General features: G+C 49.5%; 2 protein-coding genes across 4 annotated transcripts in view; one reads left to right on the plus strand and one right to left on the minus strand.

Moving 5' to 3' along the window:
* The window catches only part of Vwa2 (von Willebrand factor A domain containing 2), a 35,313-nt gene extending 22,243 nt beyond the window's left edge, over positions 1 to 13,070 (plus strand). The window contains exons 6-13 of the mRNA XM_028775741.1: positions 2,852 to 2,985; positions 3,630 to 3,762; positions 4,811 to 4,866; positions 7,251 to 7,358; positions 8,227 to 8,799; positions 11,077 to 11,628; positions 11,933 to 12,058; positions 12,889 to 13,070. Of these exons, the coding sequence (XP_028631574.1) occupies positions 2,852 to 2,985; positions 3,630 to 3,762; positions 4,811 to 4,866; positions 7,251 to 7,358; positions 8,227 to 8,799; positions 11,077 to 11,628; positions 11,933 to 12,058; positions 12,889 to 12,995 (1,789 nt within the window). The 3' untranslated portion in view covers positions 12,996 to 13,070. The remainder of the gene's footprint in view (positions 1 to 2,851; positions 2,986 to 3,629; positions 3,763 to 4,810; positions 4,867 to 7,250; positions 7,359 to 8,226; positions 8,800 to 11,076; positions 11,629 to 11,932; positions 12,059 to 12,888) is intronic.
* Positions 13,071 to 14,694: 1,624 nt separating this feature from the next.
* Afap1l2 (actin filament associated protein 1 like 2) overlaps positions 14,695 to 25,298 on the minus strand; it is a 95,754-nt gene continuing 85,150 nt past the window's right edge. For all 3 annotated transcript variants that reach the window (XM_028774056.1, XM_028774061.1, XM_028774048.1), the window contains exons 11-19: positions 22,975 to 23,186; positions 20,383 to 20,528; positions 19,510 to 19,621; positions 18,647 to 18,895; positions 18,384 to 18,564; positions 17,957 to 18,112; positions 16,677 to 16,870; positions 16,434 to 16,562; positions 14,695 to 15,753 (exon numbers count right to left, since the gene is read on the minus strand). In XM_028774056.1, the coding sequence (XP_028629889.1) occupies positions 15,727 to 15,753; positions 16,434 to 16,562; positions 16,677 to 16,870; positions 17,957 to 18,112; positions 18,384 to 18,564; positions 18,647 to 18,895; positions 19,510 to 19,621; positions 20,383 to 20,528; positions 22,975 to 23,186 (1,406 nt within the window). In that variant the 3' untranslated portion in view covers positions 14,695 to 15,726. The remainder of the gene's footprint in view (positions 15,754 to 16,433; positions 16,563 to 16,676; positions 16,871 to 17,956; positions 18,113 to 18,383; positions 18,565 to 18,646; positions 18,896 to 19,509; positions 19,622 to 20,382; positions 20,529 to 22,974; positions 23,187 to 25,298) is intronic.

A 25,298-nucleotide genomic window follows, 5' to 3' on the forward strand; every position in this document is an offset into this window, starting at 1 on the left:
TAGAAGAAAGAGTCACATGCCCCAAATGCTCTCAGCCTTAGAAACAGGTACGGTTCCTAGTCCTTGGGTCTCTAGTTGTAAGTATGGGTGAGATGACTCTGGGCCGGGTGCCAGGCTTCCGCTTAGGAATTTTCTATTAGGATAGGTTTCCTCCTCGTGCTGACACTCGTCTGGTCTTGGAATAGAAGCCCATCTATCTCATGGGAAAGACTAGAGAGTAAACGAATGGATCATATGTAGGAACTGTGATTTCAGGTGGGAATGGAACCAAAGGGGAAGGCCAAGTGGGTGAGGGCTGAAGGGAACAGGGAGAGCCTTTGTTAGAAGGGGCCTGCCAAAGCCGCTCTGAGGATATGTTTATTTGTTTTTAAGAACAAACAGGGCAGGTAGTAGCAAAGACCTCAAGGCAGTAAATAGCTTGCTGTGTAGGAGCAGGGACCAAGCAAGTAAACTGCTGAATCATAGGAATTATGGTAGATGGAACGGCCAGGGGGGTGGGGTGGGGTGCGGGTAGCTCTGTTGTGGGTGCCAGGGAGATAGCTCCCTGGATGAGAGTAATTGCTGGGTGAGTGCGAGGACCTGAGCTTAGATTCTCAGCACCCATGTTTATAAAAAACATAGAGAAGTGGCTATGTATACCTGTAACCCTGGAGCTACAGGGACAGGAGGCTCTGTAGGAGTTGTGTACCTGTAACCCCAGAGCTACAGGGACAGTGACAGGGGGATCTGTAGGCGTTGTTAGACACCAGCCTAGTAACAGCTCAGCAAGCTCAATGAGCTGCTGTCTGAGAGAGCAAGGTGGAGGGATAGGGCCAGACAACTAATACCTTCCTGTGGCTTCAGAACATACACCCACACCCACACAAATACCACACATTCACTACACACATACACACACACACACACACACGCACACACGCACGCACGCACACACATACATACACATACTTATACCACACATGTGTAGGTACACACATACACACTCACATGTACACACTCACATATACATACTACACCACACACACAAATATATACATATAGCAAACCACACACATATATACTACACACACTACACATGTAGGCACATACACATGCATACACATACTTAAACTGCACATGTAGGCACACATACATACCACACCACATTTATACATGTATCACACACACACAGTTACACCACCCATCCACATGTACACACAAACATATTACACACAGAGAGATCTATTTTAAAACTCCATTGTGGATATTGCTGAAGGCTTTGGCGTTTGGTGAGGACAGTGCAAAGCTCTGGGGGGTTCGACAGAAATGGCATTTTCAGGAGGTCACACTGGCTGAGGCACTAGGGAGGAGGCTCTAGAACAGCTCAGACCAGAGACAATTACGTTCAAACCACTAAGCTGCTGGTGCATGCTAGGTACCCTGGTGGATGGTGGGGTACTGGGGCACACTGGGGTGTGCTGAGGCACAGCTGGACCTGGAGTGTGTGGTGAAGGCCCAGCAGGGTAACGGCTGTGGAGTCACATACGGACTGGGAGCGGAAACGGAGGATCTTGGCCTGTATCCTAGAGTGAATGGCGATGCTGTTTCCTAACATGGCAAAGAATAAAGAGAGGAAAACATTTGAAAGTGTGCTCATTCAGTCTCCGGCCCCCTTTCCTGATGGCTGAGCCACTTGGTGATGCTTCTCCACTCTAGTTAGCACCTGAATTCCTTGGGCAGCTTTAGAGAAAGCCTGCTGCTAGGCCAGAACAGTGGCGGGGGGCCTGGCAGGCCACATCTGAGAAGTCCCCTTCTGTGTGCCAAGGGATAACTGGGTACTGCATGAAAGTTTAGCCTACAAGGAGTTGAATAAGATGCAGAGTTAAACACTAGTCAAGTTTGGAGCTTGATGACCTTCTGCCTTCTGTCTGGCTGAGTTTCAACAGTGGCTTCTTCTCCTCGAGTCACAGGCTGCCCCATCTCCATTCATTTCTAAACTGTCTCTGTACAGATCAGACTTTGTATCAGGGTCTGAGCACATGTGCTTGCCAGTCACACTTTAGGAGGTCAGAGGACAACTTGCAGGAGTCTGTTCTTCCTTTCTACACGGATCAAACTCAGGTCCTCAGGCTTGGCACAGCACCCTGACCTGCTAAACTTCTCATTGACTCTTAAAACAAACAAAAAATGAAATTAATATTTATTTGCCTTGCCTTGTCTTATTACACAAAGATTTCTCAGTGTCATCTCTTCTTCATGACTTAGGGTCATCCACATACTATCTTTTCCTGGACACCTGTTGTGATGCCCTCTGGGCACTGAAGGACTCTGGCTATTTCCCCTCGGCTGATGCTGGCCTTGGCTGCCTTGGGGCTCTTTCCTGTCTTAGAGTTCTGCTGTCACTGGCTGTCCTTGCTTGCTTTCTCTTTCTCATTTCAAACAATTTTCTCTCGTTTGCTTTCTGATTGTTTTAACAATGAATATTTAACTTACAAAACAAATAGAAAAGATTAAGCAACAAATGAAAAGTTAGGTATGTGTAAGTTTGTGTGGGCAACTATGTAACAAATTTCTGAAGTCACAGAGTTGTTCTCCTTATCAGCTGTGACTTTTAGTTAGAAGAGTTGGTTGAATTCCTTAACACTCTGACTTGTGGATGAGCCGGTGGGTTTGAGGACAAGGCCTATAGCACAGGATAGACTGTAGCTGAGCTTCCTTGAGAACTTCCTGAATTTACTTCTCAGCCTCCCCTGGACAGATGAGGTCACTTTGAAGTGACAGCTGAGTCAGTGGAATGGCACTGTAGCCCAGGAGCTAGGTAAGCAGGAAGAGGAGAGAAGGCATGGTACCAGCTTTTGGAATTTCTCCCCAGGTGGGACGAGCTGCTCATGCTGGCCAGTGAGCCAAAGGAACGGCATGTGCTGTTGGCTGAGCAAGTGGAGGATGCCACCAATGGCCTCCTCAGCACCCTCAGCAGCTCTGGGCTCTGCACCACTGCTGATCCAGGTAGGACTGGCCAGCCTGCAAGGGATTGGCTTTGAACCTGACAAACTTAGACATGGGGTGAACAGGGCTCCTGAGGCAAGAGCCTCAAGAAGGGTGGATAAGAGAGACAGGCAGCCCCTGTCCTGAGTGCTGTTCTCTTTTCTTATGTCTGGCTTTGTGGGTTTCCCAGCTGGAGTTGTGAACTTATGTCTGTGGGATAATGGGCCTGGGGTTTAAGGTTAGACTTGGTAGGGCTCTTTTCCTTGCCGGGGAGATGAACCAAGTCCACATCCCTCCTTGGCTGTATGGAGGAACTCAGGGAGGCTTTGGGCTTAGGACTCTGGTCTGGGTCCACCCTAGACCTACAGTGACACTCGGATACAAAGTGCTGTGTGTGATGTGAGTGGAGCCTGGGACAGAGGAAATCCAGACACTGTTTCACATCAGTGCTCTGCCCTGAGAGGGGCCACAGAGTCCACAGTGAGGGGTACAGTAGAAGCCCGTGGTAGCCACTCTGGGGAACGGGGGCAGAGACAAACAGCATTCCTTGTCTTATGGTGTATGTATGTGGGCGTGTCTGTGTATCTGTGTGTCTGTGTGTCTGTCTGTCTGTCTGTCTGTCTGTTTGCCTGCCTGCCTGCCTGCCTGCCTGTCTTCTGACACAGACTGCAGGGTGAAAGCTCACCCGTGTGAGCGGAAGACACTGGAGACCGTGAGGGAGCTTGCTAGCAAAGCCTTGTGCTGGAGAGGATCAAGGCAAACGGACAGTGTGCTGGCTGTACCCTGTCCCTTCTACAGGTTGGTCCACAGGGTCTGCAGACTGAGTCCTCATGATTCTGAGTGCTCTAAAGCTGCAGGGAGATTAGTACTTTGGGTTCGGGTGCTGGACATGGCTGGACAGTTTGTAACAGAAAAATGGGAGATGGAAGAAGAGGCTAGGGATGGATCTTTCCATCCAGCAGTGAGGAATTTTTTTCTGCCACAGCAGAGCACTCAGGACTGGGGAGGGGCAGTGATGGCACAGCTTTGGGGTCAGATGGCAAGTGCTCGGATCCCAAGCCTATGCTGCTTTGGCTGCGGTATGGAGGGAGACACCTGGTACATGGCTATTCCAAGAATGGTGACTTTTGTGTCACCTGCAGAATGCTAGTGTCCGAGAGGACTCGAGAAACTATCAAGTATGGTGGTTTTCAAATCCTTTTTGAGCTTTGGGGTTTTTTGAGGACACTGGTCCAGAACAGGCAGAAGCAGCATCGGGGTGAAGGGACAGGGCTGGGATGCTGGAGGTAGCCGGGCACCATGGTTATTCAAGCCGTTTTCCCCATCATCCAAGCTCCACAAAATACAGAGAGCGACAGAGCATTCTGATACAAACAGGACACTGAAGACCAGGGATGGAGATACCTGGTTGCATAGCTGAGTCCAGACCCAGAGCTATTCCCAGAATACCCCTCCCTGCACTGTAAGGATGGCAGCAATGACAAATCTGTTCCCAGATGGAAATTTTGCACACATTCATTTCTAACATCTTTGCTACTTGTTTTTCAAGACAGGATTTTTCCATGTAGCCCTGGCTATCCTGGAACTCGCTTTGTAGACCAGGCTGGCCTTGAACTTCAGAGATCTGCCTGCTTCTGCCTCCTGTGTTCTGGGACCAAAGTGTGTACCATCACACCTGGCTACATTTCTAGCTATTAGTAGGGAAGGGAAGGGCTCTGGTTCACTTGAAACTTCCCCTACTTCATCTACAAATAAGAGTCAGGATAGCCTGAAGCAGGAAGGAACCTTTAGTGATGTGCTCTCTGAAACCTTCACTTACTTTACCACTGCATTTCCTGACTTGTAGCTGGAAGAGAGTGTTTCGGACACACCCTGCCAACTGCTACAGAACCATCTGCCCAGGTATGGTTTGCCTCTTGGACTCATAAGCTCTCTCTGAGGCTAGTTTGTAAAAGGACCCTGACAGTCCTGAGCAGAAGTGGGGTTGGGCTGAGTCCCAGGGCAAGAGGGGTGGGCGTTTGGCCAAGGAGTGTGTTCCTGTTACGCTTTCCCTTCATCTGCTCAATGGCATAGCTTTGCTGTGGATGGACTGGTGGCTTTGGAATTTCCCCATTAGCCAGTGTGCTTTTCATTGGTGAGAAACACACGGAGGAACAACTTCACAGATGGCCTAATGTCTAATATCAAACCTGGGGAGATAGATGCCTGAGGGTTTCCTACCTCTGTCAAGTGGATTTACATTTGCCTGAGGTCTACAGTTTCTCTCTCCCACTTCCCCACCATAGAAGGGCTCGTCCGTGGGATCCTACTAAGAACCCCCTAGCCATTACTCCCCAATGTGCTTCATCACTATAGAGTCCCAAGCAGGAAGAGTTAGCCACACCATTAAGCACCATTCACCAGGGTCCCCGGGTGCCCTCAGAGCCCCCCACCCCCAGTACCACCCTACACTGTCCTGCAAGCACAAACCACTCCTGTGTGGTGTTTGTGTTTTTGTTAGTTTGCTACCCTCAGTGAGGGAAGGAACATTTCTAGGCAGGGAGTGAGTGTTCTGAGACCGGATCAGGCAAACCCTTTGACATATCCTTTCCAAGTGCTGAAGCCCCCATGTTACTTGCCCCTGATATGAAAGAGAAACTGACTCGGAGGCCATGGCTATTCATGGACCCTAAGACCTGAGCTTGAGTCTCTGCTTTGCCCAGACCAGTCACCTGACCTCAGTGAGACTTCCGCTCATGGAGCTCCTGCTTCCGGTCTCCATTCTGAGGGTGGCTATGAGGATAAAATAGGACCTTGCTTTGTGGCTGTCTTAGGGTTTTTATTCCTGCACAAACATTATGACCAAGAATCAAGTTGGGGAGGAGAGGGTTTATTCAGCTTACACTTTCCACATTGCTGTTCATCACCAAAGGAAGTCAGGACTGGAACTCAAGCAGATCAGGAAGCAGGAGCGGATGCAGAGGCCATGGAGGGATGTTACTTACTGGCTCGTTCCTCATGACTTGCTCACCCTGCTTTCTTATAGAACCCGAGACTACCAGCCCAAAGATGGCACCACCCACAATGGGCCCTCCCCCTTGATCACTTGAGAAAATGCCTTACAGCTGGATCTCATGGAGACATTTCCTCAACTGAGGCTCCTTTCTCTATGATAACTTCAGCTTGTGTCAAGTTGACACACAAAACCAGCCAGTACAATGGTTAATATGGACCTCGTCCCCATGGCAGATATTCAATCAGAGGCCTCTGTAGTTCCTGAGCCTCTGAGAGTTCCCCATGATGCTCTAGCTGCTAGTGTCTACTGCTGATCAGTCGATCCTTAAATCACAGTGATGGGACTAGTAAACAGTAATATGCTAGTGTTTTGAAGAGATGCTTGCCGGTCTCCATGGTGACACCTAGCTCAGCTAGCTGCTCCTGAAGCTCGCACTAGTGCACAAAGATCCTTTGTGTGCTCTGTGACTTTGGGAGGAAGGCCGTGGGGGGTTTAAACTTCATTTTAATAATTGATAGGGAGAAGGAAACTTGAGTGATTCTTGGCTACAGGATACCACCGATCAGACACTTTAGAATGGCCTGGCTTTGGCGCATGCTGGCTTTCCTGTGTTTCACACCCGCCTTGAGGAGGCGTCGCCCACAGTATGCACCGCGCACTCAAAAGCAATCGTCTTAGCGTCTCTCCAGAGTGTGTGCTTCACACCAGGGCGTCCCGTGGATTCCTTTATTTTGTGGGAGAAGTATGAGGAGACTGAAACTCGGGAAGGCGAATTAAGATGCCCACAGAGGCAGAGGTGGCTACCTTCATCACTGGGCTGCCTGACTGCCACAAGTTCATGGTTCTCTGTGCCACGAAGCAGGACCCTTAGGCAACCCTAGGTCATTCTTGAACAAAGAAAGGGGCCCTTCAGCTCACAGCCGTGCCACCATGTTGCTGTGGAGATCATCATCCTTAGTACCTTCATGTAAAACACACGTTAGTCATTATGACAACCCTGGGCCCCTCTGGGCCTTCACAGAAGCCTTGGATAATGATGGCCAGTATCCTGATACCACAGCGGGAGCACAGCAACAGGGACCCATCCTTGACCCAATTGACACGGACCTTGCCAAGGTCTTCCAACTGCACCGAGTCCCTCCTCTAGGTGTTCATTTCTTTCTTAGCTGTAAGAGCTTGACTGTTCTCCTACCAGATGGTGCGAGCCATCTAGAAAGTCAGGGCCAACCTTCAGTCAGTACTCTGTACTCTCTGCCTGTCATCTTGGTTTTAATGGGTATCTCTCTGGTAGGCCCCTGTGACTCCCAGCCCTGCCAAAATGGAGGCACATGCATTCCAGAAGGCATGGATAAGTACCACTGTCTCTGCCCACTGGCATTCGGAGGGGAAGTCAACTGTGGTATGTATACCTGGGATTCCCAAGACTGACTCACTAGGAGCAGGCGAGACTTGGGTTCACCCTTCTTGTTGTCCCCTGCTGCCTGCTGAGTAGAAAGCAACTGGTAGAACTTCAACCCACCTTCTTTCCCCATTGTCCACTGGTCTGTCATATGGTGCAGCCTCAGGCACTCAGTGATTAATCCAAATGGTGGCACCGGGCAGAGCTGTCCGATCGCGGCCTAAGGTCTGAGCGTATCTGCAGCTTGTTTCTTCTCTTCTAGAAAAAGAGGAGCAGGAAGGCCTAACTTCTTTTGATTTCAAAGCCGTGTAGTGAAGATCCTATAAGTCTCAGCTCATGGGGGAGTTGTAAATAAGATTATGTACAGTGCTTAGCACAGTGCTCAGCGCACTTGTTAAGTGACTTACACAAGAGTGCTGGTGCCTCCATCGGCAATCCGTATAGGGAAAGTAAAATCTTATACATCAAACCTACTCAAAATCAGCCCGGGATTATAGCTGCACATCTAAAAAAGCGAAACAGGGAAGCTTCTAAAAGAAACATGGGACTGTGTTTCCATAATCTTAAAAGCTGACAGACATCTCAGGACTCAAGGGCCCTAAATACAGTGGGAAATAAAGTTGGAAAATAAACTCATTCTGCTTTATAAAAAGCACTTGGACTGTGTCCCTTAGCAGAGGTGGCAGGAAGCATTCTGTATCTGAGTCTCTAGCAAGCACTGGGCACTCAGGGGCATGAGTCCCTCTGCTCCAGCAGCTACCTGGGAGGTTTATTTGTGCTTGAAGTGGTATAAAGGCATCTAGACAGGGTTTGGTCTGCACACCACAGCGGCCCTAAGTGACAGTGTGTATTACTGTGATTCCAACAGCCCCGAAGCTGAGCCTGGAATGCAGGATTGATGTCCTCTTCCTGCTGGACAGTTCTGCAGGCACCACACTGGAAGGCTTCCAGCGGGCCAAGGCCTTTGTGAAGCGCTTCGTGCAGGCCGTGCTGAGTGAGGACTCTCGAGCCCGTGTTGGGATAGCCAGTTATAGCAGGGATCTGATGGTGGCAGTGCCTGTCGGAGAGTACCAGCATGTGCCAGACCTGGTCAGGAACCTTGATAGCGTTCCCTTCAGTGGTGGCCCAACTCTGACAGGGAGTGCCTTGCTACAGGTGGCAGAGCACGGCTTTGGGAGTGTCAGCAGGACTGGCCAGGACAGACCACGCAGAGTAGTGGTTCTGCTCACTGAATCGCACTCCCAGGATGACGTGGCTGGACCAGCAGATTACGCAAGGTCCCGGGAGCTACTCCTCCTGGGCATGGGCAGTGAGGTCGTGCAGGCAGAGCTGGAGAAGATCACAGGTAGCCGGAAGCATGTGATGGTTCACACAGACCCTCAGGACCTGTCCAGCCAAATCCCAGAGCTGCAGAGGAGGCTATGCAGCCAGCCACGGCCAGGTAAAACTGTGCAGCCTAACCTAGAGCTGGCCTATCAGCAGAGGGTCTGTCTGTCTGTCTGTCTTTTTTGGCACCACCAGCCATTCTTTTCTCCAGTGCCTGTGCTGGGTACTAGAATGAGGGCCTGAGTGTAGAACTCTGTGAGGACTTCTTGTGAGGACCGGATAAGACAAGACTTTGCATGCTCAGCATGTCCAAGCATGTGCCTGATTATAGATATCGTTACTAATTACACTTGATCATTGTTATTAGTCTTAAGGAGTTCTGAATCTTATCAAGCCTGCTGGAAAACAGCAGTTTTCTGGCCTCTTTGATGGTAACTCATTAAAGAGAAGTCTCTTCTTGGAACACACATGTGTACACATGTGCACACACTTGTCGTTGCACACTTGATCACAACCAAAGCGAACATGTAAGATGATACCTACTCTGTCTACCTGGCATGTGCTGTAACACCTTTCTCTCATTCTGTTTCCTTCCCCTTGATCTTGTGAGGCTGATCTTGTGAGCAGCAGTCAGTGGGAAAATGGTAGTCCTGGAAGTAAGCAGGGCCATGCAGGGGCTGGGCTAGTCCCTGAAATGTCAGAGCTGGAACGCAGCCATAATAGGCATTTCGGTGCTTCCCTGGGTAGCTGAGTGGAAGAAACCTCACATGGGACTTAGCATCCCAGACCGTGTTACTGTCCCCAGAGGTGAGAATCCCCCTTCTGTAATGGTGGTGAGGATTGTCATGCCCCTTGTATCCTGTCCTCTAGTCTCCTATGGCAAATGATTTTGATTTTGTTTGTATAGTTGCAGATATATATATGAGGTGCCTATTGCAGAGGGTTCCTGTATCCGACCATTAGAACAGGCCATTGTTGCATTTAACAAACCAAAATGGATACATTATTACTTAGTACAGTCTACCTTTGCTCAGATTTTCTTAGCTTTTAGCTGATACCATCTTGTCCCCAAAACCAGAAATGGCCCTCACAGGACAGTTAGCAGGCCTGCCTCCTCGTGGGTTGTGGCAAGCTCTCTATTTTCCTTGTGACCAGTGTGGTTTTTAAAAGCTAACATTATCAGACCACCAGACCCTTTGACTCCATATTTAAAGCATCCCAGTGGCTCTGTGTGGCTGAAAGAAACCCGAGCCCCTTCCACCAGCTTCTGAGAACTTCCTGCCTGGCTGCTGCTGTCTCTGCAGCTCCCACACACTGGAAGACTGAGGAAGATGCCTCCCTGCTTAGAGGCACTTTGCCTGCCCATCAGTGCCAGCTCCCTGCTCCTCCAGAGCTAGCAGAAGTATTGCCTCCCCAGGGATTCCCCTGAGCACCTTCCCAGTCACATCTTGTTTTGCTATGTGGGGGTGTGTGTATCCGTGTGTGTGGTATGTGTGTGTATGTGTGTATATGGGATATATGTATATGTGGCATGGGTGTGTATGCTTGTGTCTGTGTATCTGTGGTGTGTGTGTATGTGTTTGTTGGGGGGTGTCTCTCTATGTGTAGTGTGTGTGTGTCTCTGTATGTGTATGTAGTGCATCTGTGTATGTGGTGTATGTGTGTGTGTGTATGTGTGTGTCTCTATGTGTGTATGTGGGGCATCTGTGTATGTGGTGTGTGTGCATGTCTGTCCTGTGTGCGTGTGTCCCTCTAGTCCCTTCTTTCCCTGCTTTCCCATGGTGGTGCTGACTCTGTCCCACATTTGTGTTCATTTCCTATCCATACGTAATAAATCATCACTCCACAGATGGCGGGTATCTGCCTATTTAATATAATAGCAGTGTCCTGTGCACAGTGGGCAGGCACTGCGGGCATAAGGAGACAGGTGAAAGTACAACTGCACCTGCTGCCATCAGGGCCTCCAAAATCCCATATGCTGGATGCTTCTTTCGAAAATCAAAGGTGAGCCAGCAGGTGGCTTCAGTGCTAAGGCCCAAGGTCACCATTTCTAAGCCAGCAAGGAAAAAAAAGGGGGGGGGGGAGAAGGAGGCAGACGTCAAGTAGTTCCTCCACTGGTACTTGTTAGAATTTATACAGTTTCAAGCTTAAAAACTACATTCCCATCAATGGGGACTACAGCATGGCCACCCCTAGTGGCCATTCTCAGCAGGAGGCTGGTATTGACATCAGGGCAGCCATTTGTATTCACATCTCTATTCTAGGGGAAGGGTGAGCTGTGGTTTGAGGAGAGTAGATGCTACATGGGCAGTCAGCACACTGGCTGGCCTGGACTCTGCCTAGCCCAGAACAGCCAGATCTAGACAAGGGACCTATTCTGCTTCTCCTCCAGATTGCCAGGCGCAGTCACTGGACCTGGTCTTCCTGTTGGACGCTTCCGCCTCTGTGGGACGTGAGAACTTTGCTCAGATGCAGAGCTTCATCAGGAAATGCACCCTCCGGTTTGATGTGAATCCTGATGTGACACAGGTTGGCCTGGTGGTATATGGCAGCCAGGTGCAGACTGCCTTCGGACTAGACACCCATCCCACCCGCGCTGCCGTGTTGCGGGCCATGAGCCAGGCTCCCTACCTAGGGGGTGTGGGCTCTGCTGGCACAGCCTTGCTGCACATTGAGGACAAGGTGATGACTGTCCAGAGGGGTGCCCGCCCCGGTGTCCCCAAGGCCGTGGTCATGCTCACAGGCGGGAGTGGGGCAGAAGATGCAGCTGTCCCTGCCCAGAAGCTGAGAGACAATGACATCTCAGTCTTGGTTATGAGCGTGGGAGCTGTCCTCAGGGAGGCAGTGCGGAGACTTGCTGGTCCACGGGACTCCCTGATCCATGTGGCAGCTTACACAGACCTGCGGTACCATCAGGACATGCTCATCGAGTGGATATGTAGAGGTAAGGGGGAATAAATACTCGTCCATTAGGGCTGTCTTGAGACAGGACCTTTGCCTGAGCATTCACATGTGTTACTATGAGGAAGACAGCTCCCTTGTCCCCACTTGCATGTGTGAGCTTATGTGCTAAACCCTACAATCCCACAAACTTCTCCAGTGTTACCGGTCATGAGCTAAGCTGTTGCTGCGGGGCTGTGGGAGACACTGAGCTGTTAACCCAGCCCCACAGAGTATGAGTGAGCTGATCTTGGTTAGAACAGGGGCCTTTGGATTTAACACAGGCCTGGGCTCATTCTCCTCTGCAGAAGCTAAGCGGCCAGTCAACCTCTGCAAGCCTAGTCCATGCATGAATGAAGGCACCTGCGTCCTGAAGAATGGCAGTTACCGATGCGAGTGCCGGGGCGGCTGGGAAGGCCCGCACTGTGAGAACCGTGAGTGGATCCCTACTGTTCAAGCATGGATGGGGGTGGTCTCCTTCATCTTGCCAAGTTCTACAGACTCAGCAGGAGGCAGGTTGAGTCATTTAATCATTTATTTATTCCCCTATGAAACACTTGGAAGGGTCTTACATTTCTCAGGCATTTTTTTGTTTTGTTTTGTTTTGTTTGTTTTAGAGTAGGAGATATGATCCGGGCTGATGGATAAGGGAGAAAATCTGTCCTTGTGAAGCTTCCATTTTGGGGAGGAGACAGAGTGAGCAGTGCAACAGTATAGTGCATTAGAATGTTACTATTGTAACACTGTTACTGTTCATACTACGAGAATGTTACACTAGCAGACAAGTGCATTGGAACAACCATGACAGCGGGAGGTGGGCCTTGGGTAGCAACATAACATGGAAAGATCCAGAGCACAGGGGACAGTGTCACAGGATGTGGGGCCAGAGACATGTAGGTGGGTAGACACATTGTGGCAGTCAGCTGCCATTCTTTCTTGAATATCTCTGGTGACGGTGAGCAGAACCGCCTGCTGGAGAGGAGTGAGAAAATGGGCCTTTGGGAGGAAAGTAGCTGTAAGGAGACACAAGTAACAGACTGGGGCCTTAGATCAGGCAGAAATCAAGACAACTCGAGTTACGGCTTTTCAGCCCTTTGTACGCACTGGCTTCCAGTGGCCAAGGAGGAGGTTGGGTAGGTGGATGGGACCCTGTGACCTGCTACCTTTCATTTGGGGATGGACTTGTCCAGTAAAAAGGACATGAAGTATCTGAGTAGGCTGAGGCAAAGACTCAAATACCCTCAGAATTCATTTTCTTTCCTAGGCATCTTGAGAGGAGATGCACCCATGACACGTAGCTTCCGTCAAGAGCCTGCAGGAAGACAACAGCCAACTCTCTCCCAGCAAGCTCCAAAGCATCTTGGAATCTGAAAGGCACTGTCCTCAGCCAAGTAAATCTCCTGGGGGCCCTGGAGCGTCTGCTTCCAGCTCTAAGAACCATTTTACCCACAAGCCTCTGCCACAGGGGACACTGCTTGGGACAGTAGCAGCTGTAGTCACTATGGTGATGTTGGAAATGCCTAATGTGTCAGTATTTACTTCCTATATCTCTTTGTACCTTGTTGAGGTAAGCTGCCTGTCACTTTTTCCTGAGGATAAGAGGCAGGCCAGAGAGATCTATTGACCTACTTGAGGGTCATCACAGATGCTAGACAGATTTGTGTAAGGTGATAATGCTTTGAAAAAGATGTCTGTCAGAGCTCACCATCTGGTGATTGGTGCAAAAGGTGGGCTTCTCTATTTTCCAAAAGACAGTTCCTATGGGTTTAGTTTGAAAAGGGATTACGTGTCATTTGTGACTTTTCCTGGTGAGCAGATCTGTGTGTGGGAGAGACCTGGGAAGGTCTCAGACAGCCATTTGACCAATTAACCAGTTTGTGTGTCGGGGAGAAGCATATTGTGCGAACAGCCATGTGTGATTGGTCTGGTTGCTGAGCAAACAGCTTCCAGAGGGGCTTGCTTTCAGAGTTTACTCAGGGGGGAGTAGCAGTTCATTGGCTGCCCTCCCCTTAGTGGTAGCAGTGATGGGCAGATTTTCTCAAACTCAGTAAGTGAGGGATGAGGAGGTGCCCAGTAGCTTTGCTTTCAAAGCTTACTGTGCTGTTCTGTCTTAATGTGTGTCTCACACGCAATCGGTAATGTTTCAAGACAGATTGGTCGTTCGTCCATCAGGGCTGTTTGTATCTGCTGGCAACGAGGATTCTTTGGAATATCTTTCACAAACTAGGTGCTTAACTGCAGCGCTAGAATATCATCCCCACCCCCACCCCCACCTGTGCTGTTTGAAGCTGGGTTTTTGTAAGAAGCCATTTGTAGAGCTTTGGGAGCTACAGGACAGCATCTGAGAAGCACTGGTAATGTGTATCTATGTGCAGCCAGTGCTGTAAACTCTGTCTGTGTTCTGTGCACCAATCTGGCTGGCTGAGACGCTATTCCAGGTTTGCAGTATGCTTTCCCCCTCTCCTCCCCCATTTTTTTCTTCACATTTACACTGGGATGTGAATGCTACATATTGTAACATTGTCACAGCAGAGCAGTGCTGATGTCATCATGGAACACCAGAATTTCCCAAACTGCTGAACAGCTGTAGTCATAGGACCTTCCTGTAAACTCTGGTCTGTGCCTGTACTTTCGGGTTTCTTGTCATTATACTATATTCTACTCTACTCTGGGCTGTCAGCACCATGTTCAAGGAGTCCAGATTTGGTCTTGATTTCTAAACATAAACTAAAACATTTATGTTCTGAATATCCTTAATCATTTGCCTAGGCAGGCTTCTTGGTATGGTTCTTTTCCCCAAGAACTACTTAGGAGGCTGTTTAACCTCCAAAGGTCTGGTTTTCAACCGTCTGCATGAAATCAGCTTCTGTAGATGCTTCCTGTTTGCGAACCTTGTGAATTATACAATTAATACTCCCTTTCAGGTTACCAGATTAAGGAGCCTGGAAGTCTCTTGCTAGGCTCCTCCTGTGGCTATGCCATTTTTACAGTGTATATTTTGCAGTTCAGTGTGTAGATAATCGAGACCTTTGCCCCATATCATTCCATGAAATACAAGGGAAACCCAAAATACAGTGAACATTTTATTTAAAAAAAAAATGCCTAAACTCACCACTTGATAAAGGTCACCAAGTGTTTATGATACAGGAAATAAATGCCCTGGGATTAGAAAGACAATAATATATGTGTAAAAACATTTAGCCTTCAGAAACCAGTGCTAGAGAACTGGTTCCAAACGCTCAGAAATGGGGCAGGTAACAGATGAAATGTATCAACTTGTGTTAATGCTGTCCACAGAGAGACAGCATATAAAGACAGCACTGGCTGCCAATCTCACAGACAAGACAGGCTACTCTAATTTACGGCTGTTTTCCTTGCAAGGGGACCAGAAATTTAAAACATCTTTAAAATGGTAATGAAGAGGTAATTAACTTAAACTCTTTTCTTAAAAGTAGCCTTGCCACAGGACAGGGTCTGTAAACACAGGAAGTTCCCCTTATATAATACAGCATTGATTAAAAGTTTGCCTGGATTGGGAGAAAGTCCTTAGTGCCCCCTACAGGGTCAGTGCCTTAGCTTGGTTCCCAATATGTCCCTCTGCTACTGATTTCAAGGTTCTAATGTTCTTTAAGATCGTCAAAGACCACACTGAGCCCACCCAGTGTCGAGGACAAACATGGGGGCAACGCATGATTTAAACCTTAACATTGCCAAATACAGGATAAAAGATGAGTCAGAAATTTAGATTTTCTTGTAACCAAAAGCAATGTGGCCATTTTCTCACTACCTAAAAATCTTGATAAAACAGTTGAGTGATGGATGAAATCTTTAAAAAGAAAAGGGAAAGTACATTGTCTCACTGACAGCCAGTAGATTTTGTCTCCAACGCCGCTGCCGATGCCACCACTGTGTTCCCTTTGGCTTGAAGAGGAGACAGGGCTCTTAACCGAAGCTCCATTTGCAGCAAGCCCGTCATTCCTTGCTTTTCCTTGTAAACAGACTCACCTTTCCTCAGAGTTGCTGTTTTATTGAAGACTTGACCGGAGCAGGATTGTCACCAAGGTCCACAATCACACAAGAGTCTTTAGGCAGTTCTTGTTTCCTAACTGGCTCCTTTCTTCTCCCATTCCTATAAGTACGGACATAAAGCACCCCACCCCCCAAAAGAAAGTTATTCTTTGTATCTATCTTCATATATGTAGGAAAAGGTAAGAAAAACTATGAGCTCCAAAGCAATTACAATCGTAGCTAGCCTCAGCCCCGGGAGGAGCACAGCCGAATGCTGTGATCGACTAGTGATTTCTCCAGGAGTGAGGCACTAGAGGATTATGCAATTAAACGGATTTAATAGTTCACTATCGGTGAGGGTGTGGGTGTCTGACCTTTTCAGCATCTACACAGGACAGGAACAAAGTTTGTCAAAGCCAACACGACAGTCCACGTGGGTTTCTCACTGTACACCTGAGTGAGTTACAGATTAAGGAAGCTTCTCCTTTCGCCCTCGGAGAGAAGCTACATCATGGGGTCAGGCCCTGTTTTTACTTTATTGAGCCTTTTGTCACTGGCTTCTTTGGTTTGATGGTAGGAACCTTTTGGGTCCCTGGGATCTACTCCTGAGTATTAAGGAGGTCATGGGTGGAGACGCCCTCAGGCTCATTGAGAAGAACACTTGGTGAATATAAAGACTTTCCTGGTTAATCATTGGTAAAGACTGAGCCGTGGTGATGATCTGCTGAGAGCACACCTCCCACTTAGAGCTAGTACCAAAAGCCACAGAGCTCCATCTGCAGCTGAAGAGTGGCTGCTTACCTTGGCTTTCTGCAGGACAGTGCCTTTGCCTGTGACCATGACAGAAAGAGGCCTGTTCTTGAGCACAGATGCAGAGTTGACTGGCGTAGAGTCTGGCAGGGGGTTGGGGGTGGCAGCTTTGGGCTGTGGCTGAGAAGGAGTGCAAGGACTGGGTCAAAGGTTAATATATAAAACCCACCTCTCCTCACCTGCAACAGGAGGCCCTGTGTAGAGCTCAGAGGAGCCCCAGAGCCCAGCACTCACACGAGGGCTCATGTTGTCCAGGTGGGTGGTATCCACAGTGGTGCCCAGGGTCACAGGCCCAGCCTCTGCCTTCTTCAGGTTGTCCTTCACCTCCATGATGCTGAGCTCCAGGTCCACGCGCCTGCTCTCCTCCATCCGACATTCCTCCTCTATTTTCTTCAGTGTCTGCTCCAGCTTGGCCAGGACTCCCTTATCTGCAGAGAGGATCAAGCTTGCTGCAGAGGCAGGTTTCTTTGGGTTCAAGAAACGAATTATTATGTGGTATTCTTGAATGAAAATGACGCCCATTGGCTTGTATGTTTGCTTGGTCTCCTGTAGGTGGAACTGTTTGGGAGGGATTAGGAGGTGTGGCCCTGCTGGAGAGGGTGTGGCCCTGCTGGAGAGGGTGTGGCCTTGCTGGAGAGAGTGTATCATTCCTGGTTAGTACTCTCTGTGCTTCGTGGTCCTCAGCATGTGAGCTCTCAGCTTTCTCTCTCTCCAGTGCCTGCCTGCCTGCCAGCTGTCATAACCTCACCATGACTGTCATGGACTCAACCCCTCCAGAACTATGAGCCCCACATTACACCCTTTCTTTCCTAAGTTGCCTTGGTCATGGTATTTTGTCATAGGAATGGAAAATTCACCAGCAAAACTGCTAACTGAATATATATTAAAAACTCACTGCCCTGCACACATTGTATAGTTTCACTGCTGGACAAATGGACTCTGTCCTGACAACTAAAAAGTGGAGAGACTCTGTCCCAAAGGCCTTCCTTCAATTGTCATGCCAAAAGCTTCCCAGGAACCTGTTGCATTTGTCCCCAAACCTGTTAGGCTGGTTGTGCTTGCTGTTGCAACTCTGTGATTTACATATCAAGTGAGATCCAGGTCAAGTAATTCTGAGAGGCCTCAGAAGGAAACCTCCCATGAGCCATCTGAGACTGGAAGGCCTCGGACTTTTTTACAAGTGTCAGTGATTTTATGCACTTAAGACAACAGCCTGGAGATTAAGTAGCGCCCTGCAGGCGTGGCTAGCATAGGGGTGACTTGGCACATCAGTCAGCTGACCCAGATCTCAAACCTGGGCTCAGCGTCAACCTGGGAACAGCCTAACTACCTGCTGTCCCTTGGATCCGGGCAGAGATAGCCTTAGGACCCAAAGAAGAGTGTCCTTTCCAAGGGTGAGGGGACTCAGGCCAAGGGATCCGGAAGCAGATGACAAATCCAGGTTTATTCCCTCTCAAAGCCTATGTGCATTGAGACAAGCTTCTACCCTGGCCCTCCACCCAGAGGCCCCCTACCTGTGCATCTTAACATGGTCTCTTTGAGTTCCCGCTTCTCTCTGCGGAGCTGAGCCAGGTGCCCTCGGATCTCCTCCTTACTCCTCTCCAGCCTCTCCTTCTCCTCCGTGTACCGCTTCACTTCCGCCTCCGTCCGGTTCTTCCCAAGTTTGATCTCTACAGATCAGAGAGAGAGTGCTTGTATCAGCGGGAATTGATGAGGGCTGGACCTAAGCCCTTACCCTAGATTTAGAACCTAGGTGGAGGCAGAACACCCATGCTGGATGCCAGCCCCACAGTGATGAGGTGGATGTGTCCTCACTTTCATTGTTGGGGTGGTCCAGGGCAGGTTCCCTCACCTCTGTGAACCCACCCTCTCGTTGGAAAGATAGGGCATCAGGCTGACTCACCATGTCTAAAGTGTTAAGCCTAAATCTAGTCCACATACCTGCACTGGTCACCCTCAGCTTGTCCTTCACAGGTGGGCTGGCACTGATGGGGGCGGCAGCCACGGTGTCCGAGCAGTTGGCCGGGAAGGAGATTCTTTGCTGCTCGGCCTGCAGCTTAACCGTGGTGATTCTTAGGTTGGGCTCCACAGGTTCTGAAGACTCCTGACCCTCTGGCTGCCTCTGTGCCAAGAGAAGTCACACACACTCTATGACTGCAGGGTTTGGCAAGGCGGCTGGTACCTGTTGACGGGATGGTCTGTACCTGCTGAGCCTCCGGGTCTCCTGGAGACTCTGTGTGGGGCTCCTCTGGTGTGGTGACTGGCTTTGGGTCTACTGCGAGGGTCTCAGCTACATCGTCCTGATGTGGTACTGCTGGGAGAGAGGCCTGCACCTGGACCTCGCTGGTACTGTGCAGGAAGGACTTGACAGGTGTGAGATCCAGGTATACTCGGTCTAGCTCTCTCCCACTGTTAGCATCCACAGCAGGAGTGGCTTCCTCGGCAGGCTCCGCCTACAGGAAGAAGTCAAGGGTATTTACTATGTCTTTCCCTTGGCTGTAAGGGACTCCAGTCGCCAGCCCCCCCTCATGATGCAGTTTCTCAGTGGCTCCTCCCCTTCCAGAAGAACCCTCTGTGGTGTCCTGGATAGGATGTCAGAGTCCAGAGGCAGAAGACTCAGAACACAGCGTTCTGTGTAAAGAAGGAAGTAACTAGCCTTTCCACAGTGGGGGGTCAGGATTGAGGGAGATAGTTAACTACCCTGCTACAACTACTTCATTCCAGAACCAGGACCCTGCTGCCAGCATGCTTGGCCCGCCTCAGCTACCAATGTAGACTTTGCAGGCTCATGTGCCAATGCTCCCACCTCACGCTACCCGCCATCTATTCTACACGCCCAGCACCCATCAGAGCAAATAACCGGGTGTTGTTTTCTAAATAGGTCTCCAGTTAGGTGAGTCCCATGCTCACAGCCCCATGCACGAAAGATGGCCCCGTAGGTGACTAGGAACTGCTCGTCTTGGGGACAGTTTGACCGTCTGTGATCGAGGTTTGGCAGGGGAAGGAGTGGTCAGGGGAAGGCCGTGACCCCTCTCCCCCCCAGCCCTACCCTTGTCCAAGTGCTTACCACTGCCATAGGCTCTGACACCTCCACGTCATCATACAGATCTTCTTGGCAGTCCCGGCTGGGTAGGCCATCGATGTATGCGTTGGGCTCTGAGAACTTTCTCTGCATCAGTCTGGGAGACAAATGTGGGTGCAAAAGGTTTCCAGGTCTCCATAGAATCCCACCAGCCTCAAAGAATGCAGAATCAAAGCCCTGGGCTACACAGACCAAATGCCTGTCTTCTCCCAGCCAGGGCTATCTCATTTCTTTTGTTCAGAACTCTTGGGTCTAGATTTCCCCTCCAGAGAAAACAAGCTTCCCTAAGTCCCTCCTCAGACTCCTTCAGCCATCTTCTAAGTGTTCTTCCCTTTCATTATAGTACTAGCCGCAAGATCCCAGGACATTTCATTCCCATGGTGTGCCTGGGGCACCTCAGACAAGTTGTACCCCCATTTTGTACATTAGGGAACAGGAGCTATTTGAGGGTCCAAGCTGGCTTCTGACAGCAGCACCTTGTCTAAGACACTCCTGCCAAAGCCTGTCTGCTCATCTGTACAGTGAAAGCACGTATCTCGCCCTGCATATCCCAGAGTGCACTGGAGACCCAGTGAGGAGTCCAGGGGAAGGGCAAGGGGAAGTCAGGAAAAGTACCTCCTCTGTGCTTGGGAGCTAGAGAGCATCTAATTGTAACAGACCCTGGGGCTAGTTTTCTCTGGGTCTCCCTGAGGATGGGCCACGCACCTTCCCGGCCCCTGCTTTGCATCTCCCTGCCACAGGACCAAGCAGGACTCAACTGACTCTGTGCTCCTGGTGAGCATGCTGCCCTACGACCCACCAGGTCTAGAAGCAAGGCTGGATTAAAAGACATGCAAGGAAAGGCCTCTTCTTACTCACAAGAGAGAGGTCTTGGCCGCACTCACAATACAGGAAACCCTTTCGGCATCCACATAGTCATAGGTGAGCTCTTCTGGGTCTGTCTTGGAGCCCGACTCTGAGAGCAGGAGGCCTAACCAGTAGCCCATCTCCTCTGATGACTTGGCCTAGAAGGACATGCATTGTCATGAATAAGGAAGGAGTGCTAACCTGGCCAGTTCCCCCCCCACCCCCAAAGGCCAGGCCAGCTCACTCTGGTTCCTGCCATGAAGCATGAGACTAAAGCAAGGCATCCTCAGTTTTACGGGAACACTGTGTCTCCAAGCAAACCTAAACAGTGTTGTTTTGTTTTTTGTTTTTTGTTTTTTTTTTGGCAGTGGCACCATGGTGCCTCAGGGGCACCTCCTCATTGTCACCATGGTGATACCTCAGTGACACACTCCAGACACTGGTGTGGAGCATCACACGAAACTGTAGACATGAGTTTCTAGAAGCCAATAGCTACATTCTCAAGGTAAAAACCATGAAAGATTATCAGGAGCTATCGATTAGGAGGTGCTAAAGTTGTTGGTTACTGAATTACTGTACACATTGTAGGTTGGCTCTTCCATGGACAGTAATTGTCCCTTTTATCACCTTAACCCATGCATGGGAGACTGCTGAGACACCTCCTAAGAAACATCCAAGTTTGGATTTATTTTTATGACACCAATAAAGTCGAGGAATCTGAAAGACCTAATACAAGAGCAAGAAGTCCTAATTTACTAACTGGATCCCAGCAAATCTGGTGTTTCCTTTCGGGGGACAGTACATCCCAATCAACTGCAGACACTGGACATCTCTACTCAAATGTCAATATTATTTCTTGCCTTCATGACAAGAAAACAGACTTGTATAAAAGCCACAGGCTTATTTTCCTGAGCAAAACTAGTTACCCCCCTGGCCCCATGTTCCATCCTACCATCCTAAAGATGCGGCTACAAGCCACACATGACGTTTGGTTGATGCAACAGCCATCCTCAGTTTCTAACTGACTGGATTGGGAAGCACCTAAACACACCTTTGGGCATGTTTGGTTTTTGTTTTGTTTTTTTGTTTTTTAAAACAGGGTTTCTCTGTGTAGCCCTGGCTGTCCTAGAACTCATAGAGATCCTCCTGCCTCTACCTCCCAAGTGCTAGGATTAAAGGTGTGCACCACCACTGCCCAGCCTCTGGGTATGTTCATGAGGATGTTTCCGTGTGGATTTAAGTGAAGAGAGGAAAAGCACCCTGAACCACCTCACAGACCCAGGTCCTGTGCTGAAAGAGAAGCTGAATGAGGAGGATCGCAAGCTGAGGCCAACATTCATCTGTTTCCTGACTGTGGATACAAGGTGACTAGCTGCCTCGAAACTGTGTTTCCATGCCTTCCCCTCTCAGATGGACTGTATCCCTTCAAACTGTGTGCCAAGTCAGTTTCTCCTCTGAGTTATTTTCTGTCGGGCATTTATTCACAGCCACAAGAAAAATAAGACATATTTCTTTTCTCCATTGATTTCCACTTGGATTTCTCGATACTGGTTTTCAAAGACACCTTCTAGGCTTTTCAAAGATATCTTCTAGACCCCCTACACTGGGCAAGTGCAGCAGTTTCCTGGTGGTCAAGGTCACCTTCAGTGTCCTAGTCCTTTCCTGAAACTGTAACTAAACAACGAATTGTGTAATTAGCCAAACGTCATACTACCAGACTAGAAAATAAGTTCTGTGAAGACTGGTACTAGTTTTCTCTCTCATTCAAGGAGTACATGTTTGCTAATGGGGAAATGAATGGGTGAACTGGTCTCTGCAGGGCCATTGTTGGTGTGGACGTTTCAGCCACCAGGGGGCAGCATTGAAGCAGACTTGGAAGACCCATGGATAAAGTGGACGGGAGTTAATGGGCAAGTACTTACTTGTGTGTAGGACCTGGCCCCGCCTGTGGGGCTCCTCACAAGCTTGTATTATGTCATCTCTTGTTTTTGTAACTTTAACAGTGCTTGAAACCAAGGGCGGGGAGAGGCCAAAATGTAACTGTATCGCAGAGCAAGCCCTGATCCCAGATAAATTCCAACAGCCCTCTTTTCTGTGAACCGAGCCTCTGGGTTCTTGTGGCTGGTAGCATACAAAGTAAATAGCACTCATTTGAGTTTCAGACTCTGCTCTGGCACCATGGGAGCTAAAAGTACAGGAAGAAGCCTGTGGTCCCACCCCTGTTACAAAGCCACCCATCCTGAGGTCTGAACAAGAATGGACATTTTTTTAAAAATACATAAACTGGGCCGGGCGGTGGTGGCGCACGCCTTTAATCCCAGCACTTGGGAGGCAGAGGCAGGCGGATTTCTGAGTTCGAGAGTTCGAGGCTAGCCTGGTCTACAGAGTGAGTTCCAGGACAGCCAGGGCTACAAAGAGAAACCCTGTCTCGAAAAACCAAAAAAAAAAAAAAAAAAAATACATAAACTGCAGATAGTGGAGGTAAATGTAACATGAAGCCACTGGTCCTCTCTCAGTGGTTTCGGGGTCCTCAGTACTTCAGTTGACAGCTGAGACAGCCTGCCTTCGGCTGTCCTTCCTGCCTGCCCCACACAGCCGATGTACCTCGAGCTTGGCCAGCTCCTCGCCGTTGTGGAGGATACGAAAGGAATACAGGTGGTCGGTGCTGGGATCTGGTAGCACTTCACAGCCCACCAGGCTGAGGGGCTGCTGGGCCATCTTGCTCCGGTTCCGGTCCTGGTAGAAGTGCAGGTGGCTGTCTCTAACGAAGCACCAGCGTGACTTCCACTGACTGTTCACCAGCACATTCAGGTAGCCTGCAGAAGGACATGCAGACAGGAGGAGGATGAGGCCACAGGAGAGATGCATCTACAGAGGACAGCTCCTCTAGCAAGGGACACTCTTCAACAGGGATATGGCTGCTGGGGTACTAGAAGACCACAGGGTCTAGGGATGACACTACCACTGGGTCTTTTTGGGTGTCACCCATTTCAGAACCTGTCCTATGTCATCACAGAGATGACATCGGTCAGTCTCAAGAGTACGTGATTTTCTTCCTGGTGCTCTGGGGCAGGGCAGTACAGCTATCCTGTCCTTGACCAAAGTATGGCCAGAGGAAAGTGGGCTTTGTCCTCCATCAGCACTGGACTGGTGAGTGTATGCACAGGATACAGGTCCTCTACCAGACCTCACCTCCAGGCCTCTCTGTTCCAGCAGGGCAACTCCTACTTCTGGCCTCAAGTCAGATCTCCTGGCTTTAGAGTCAAACCTGCTGCCTCAGTTTCTTCTACTGTCTCAGTTTTCTCTGCTTCCCTGATACTTTGTCCAGATGTAACCCACAGTGCCCAACCCTCCTCTTTCCTCCTGAGCAGATGTGTCCATGCCTTCTCTAGCCTTGACTCAGTCTACCTTCTGTTAGAACATCTAGGACCTACTGCAGCAAAGCTCTGCACCAGTGCCGACCTCCTCTGCTGGACACATGTGCCTTCCCTGGACCTAGGTCTGGAGCTTTTAGCCTTTTGACTGGGGACACCATTTACCCTATAGCACCCAGATGCTACCAGCACCAGGGTATACCCAGGATACATCCTTTCTCATTCATGGATGGTTATGTGTTCCACTTCTCCAGGTCTATTGAGCTGCTGCCGTACCCCAATGCAGCCTTGTCTCCAGCGACAAAGATAAGCAAAACCTGGCCTCTGAGGCTTTCTATACACCCATGTACAATGGGTTCTCTCCTCTTTAAGCCTAACCTTCTCAAATACACAAGCTTGTGAAATAGGTCTTCTCCATTCTAAGTGACTGGCAGCATCTCTGAGCCCTAGCCAGATAAATAGGCAGGAAAACAGAATAGACAGCCCCAAACAGAGCTGGTCTCAGGGTAGATCGTGGGGCATCCAACCAAACCTCTACCTACATCGAAAAGACATCAAAGTTGATGGTCAGGATATCAGAAGCTAAACTCTAAACACATGCTACTGTGCCAATCACAACCCCAGGGACAAGAGACATTTAGATCCAGTGAGGTGAGACCTAAGTCCCTGAGTGTCTGTGAGAACTGCCACAGCCTCCTGGAGAAGACTATGCATGAAATTAAAACAGTTCCATGAACAATCCGGCCACCTCCCAGTGTGCACTGGGACCAGTCTCCCGGGCTGTACACTGTGCTTCCTGAGGGTGCAGTGACAGGCAGATGTAGGCCATTCCCCAGACTGGGAAGCAGAAGGCTCCAAAGGAAAGCCTTGCCTTCCACCCTGCCTGCCGCAAGCAACAGGAGAACCAGGGGCTCAGGAGAGGCTCAGAAGAGAACCAGGGAGTGGGATCAAGTAAAAGGCCCAGAGTTAAGCAGGGGTGGCCTCCAGGCCCAGGGAGGGCTGCAGCCAAGAGTTCTAGCCTTGGAATTAAGATATTTCATACCAGGATATTTTCTAGGCCCGGCCTGTCTGTCTCCTGACCTTCCTTCAAGTATGAATGAGAGGAAAGATGACCTGTGAGCATCTACCTGCTCTTGGAACCTGGGCTTCCCACTGTCCCCTACCCAGTCTCAGAGGGTTTTCTCCAGTTCTAACACATGTGTACCTACTCAGTTCCCATCTACACTCCAAGGTCAGGGCTGTGAAGCAAGTTCTGAAGATGGAGTAAGAAAGGTTCTTCATGACCAAATCCTAATAACCATGAAGATGGTCCCATGTATATTCAGGTGCAGGACTGTGCCTTCCACCCCTTCCCCCACACCCCCTTACTGACGCTGTCTGCCAAACAAACAGCATGCTTAAGAGAACACTGATTCCAACCACTTATTCCTCGCTTCCTCAAAGGACCTAACACTGTAGCAGGACAGAACCTGGTAAAGCATAAAGAACAAACCACAGCAGGGACAAACCCAAACCCCAGTTCTGTGGGCTCTCCAGCCACACAATCCTCTGCCT

Source organism: Grammomys surdaster, unplaced genomic scaffold, assembly GCF_004785775.1.
Source record: "Grammomys surdaster isolate TR1022 unplaced genomic scaffold, NIH_TR_1.0 66, whole genome shotgun sequence".
NCBI classification, from domain to species: domain Eukaryota; kingdom Metazoa; phylum Chordata; class Mammalia; order Rodentia; family Muridae; genus Grammomys; species Grammomys surdaster.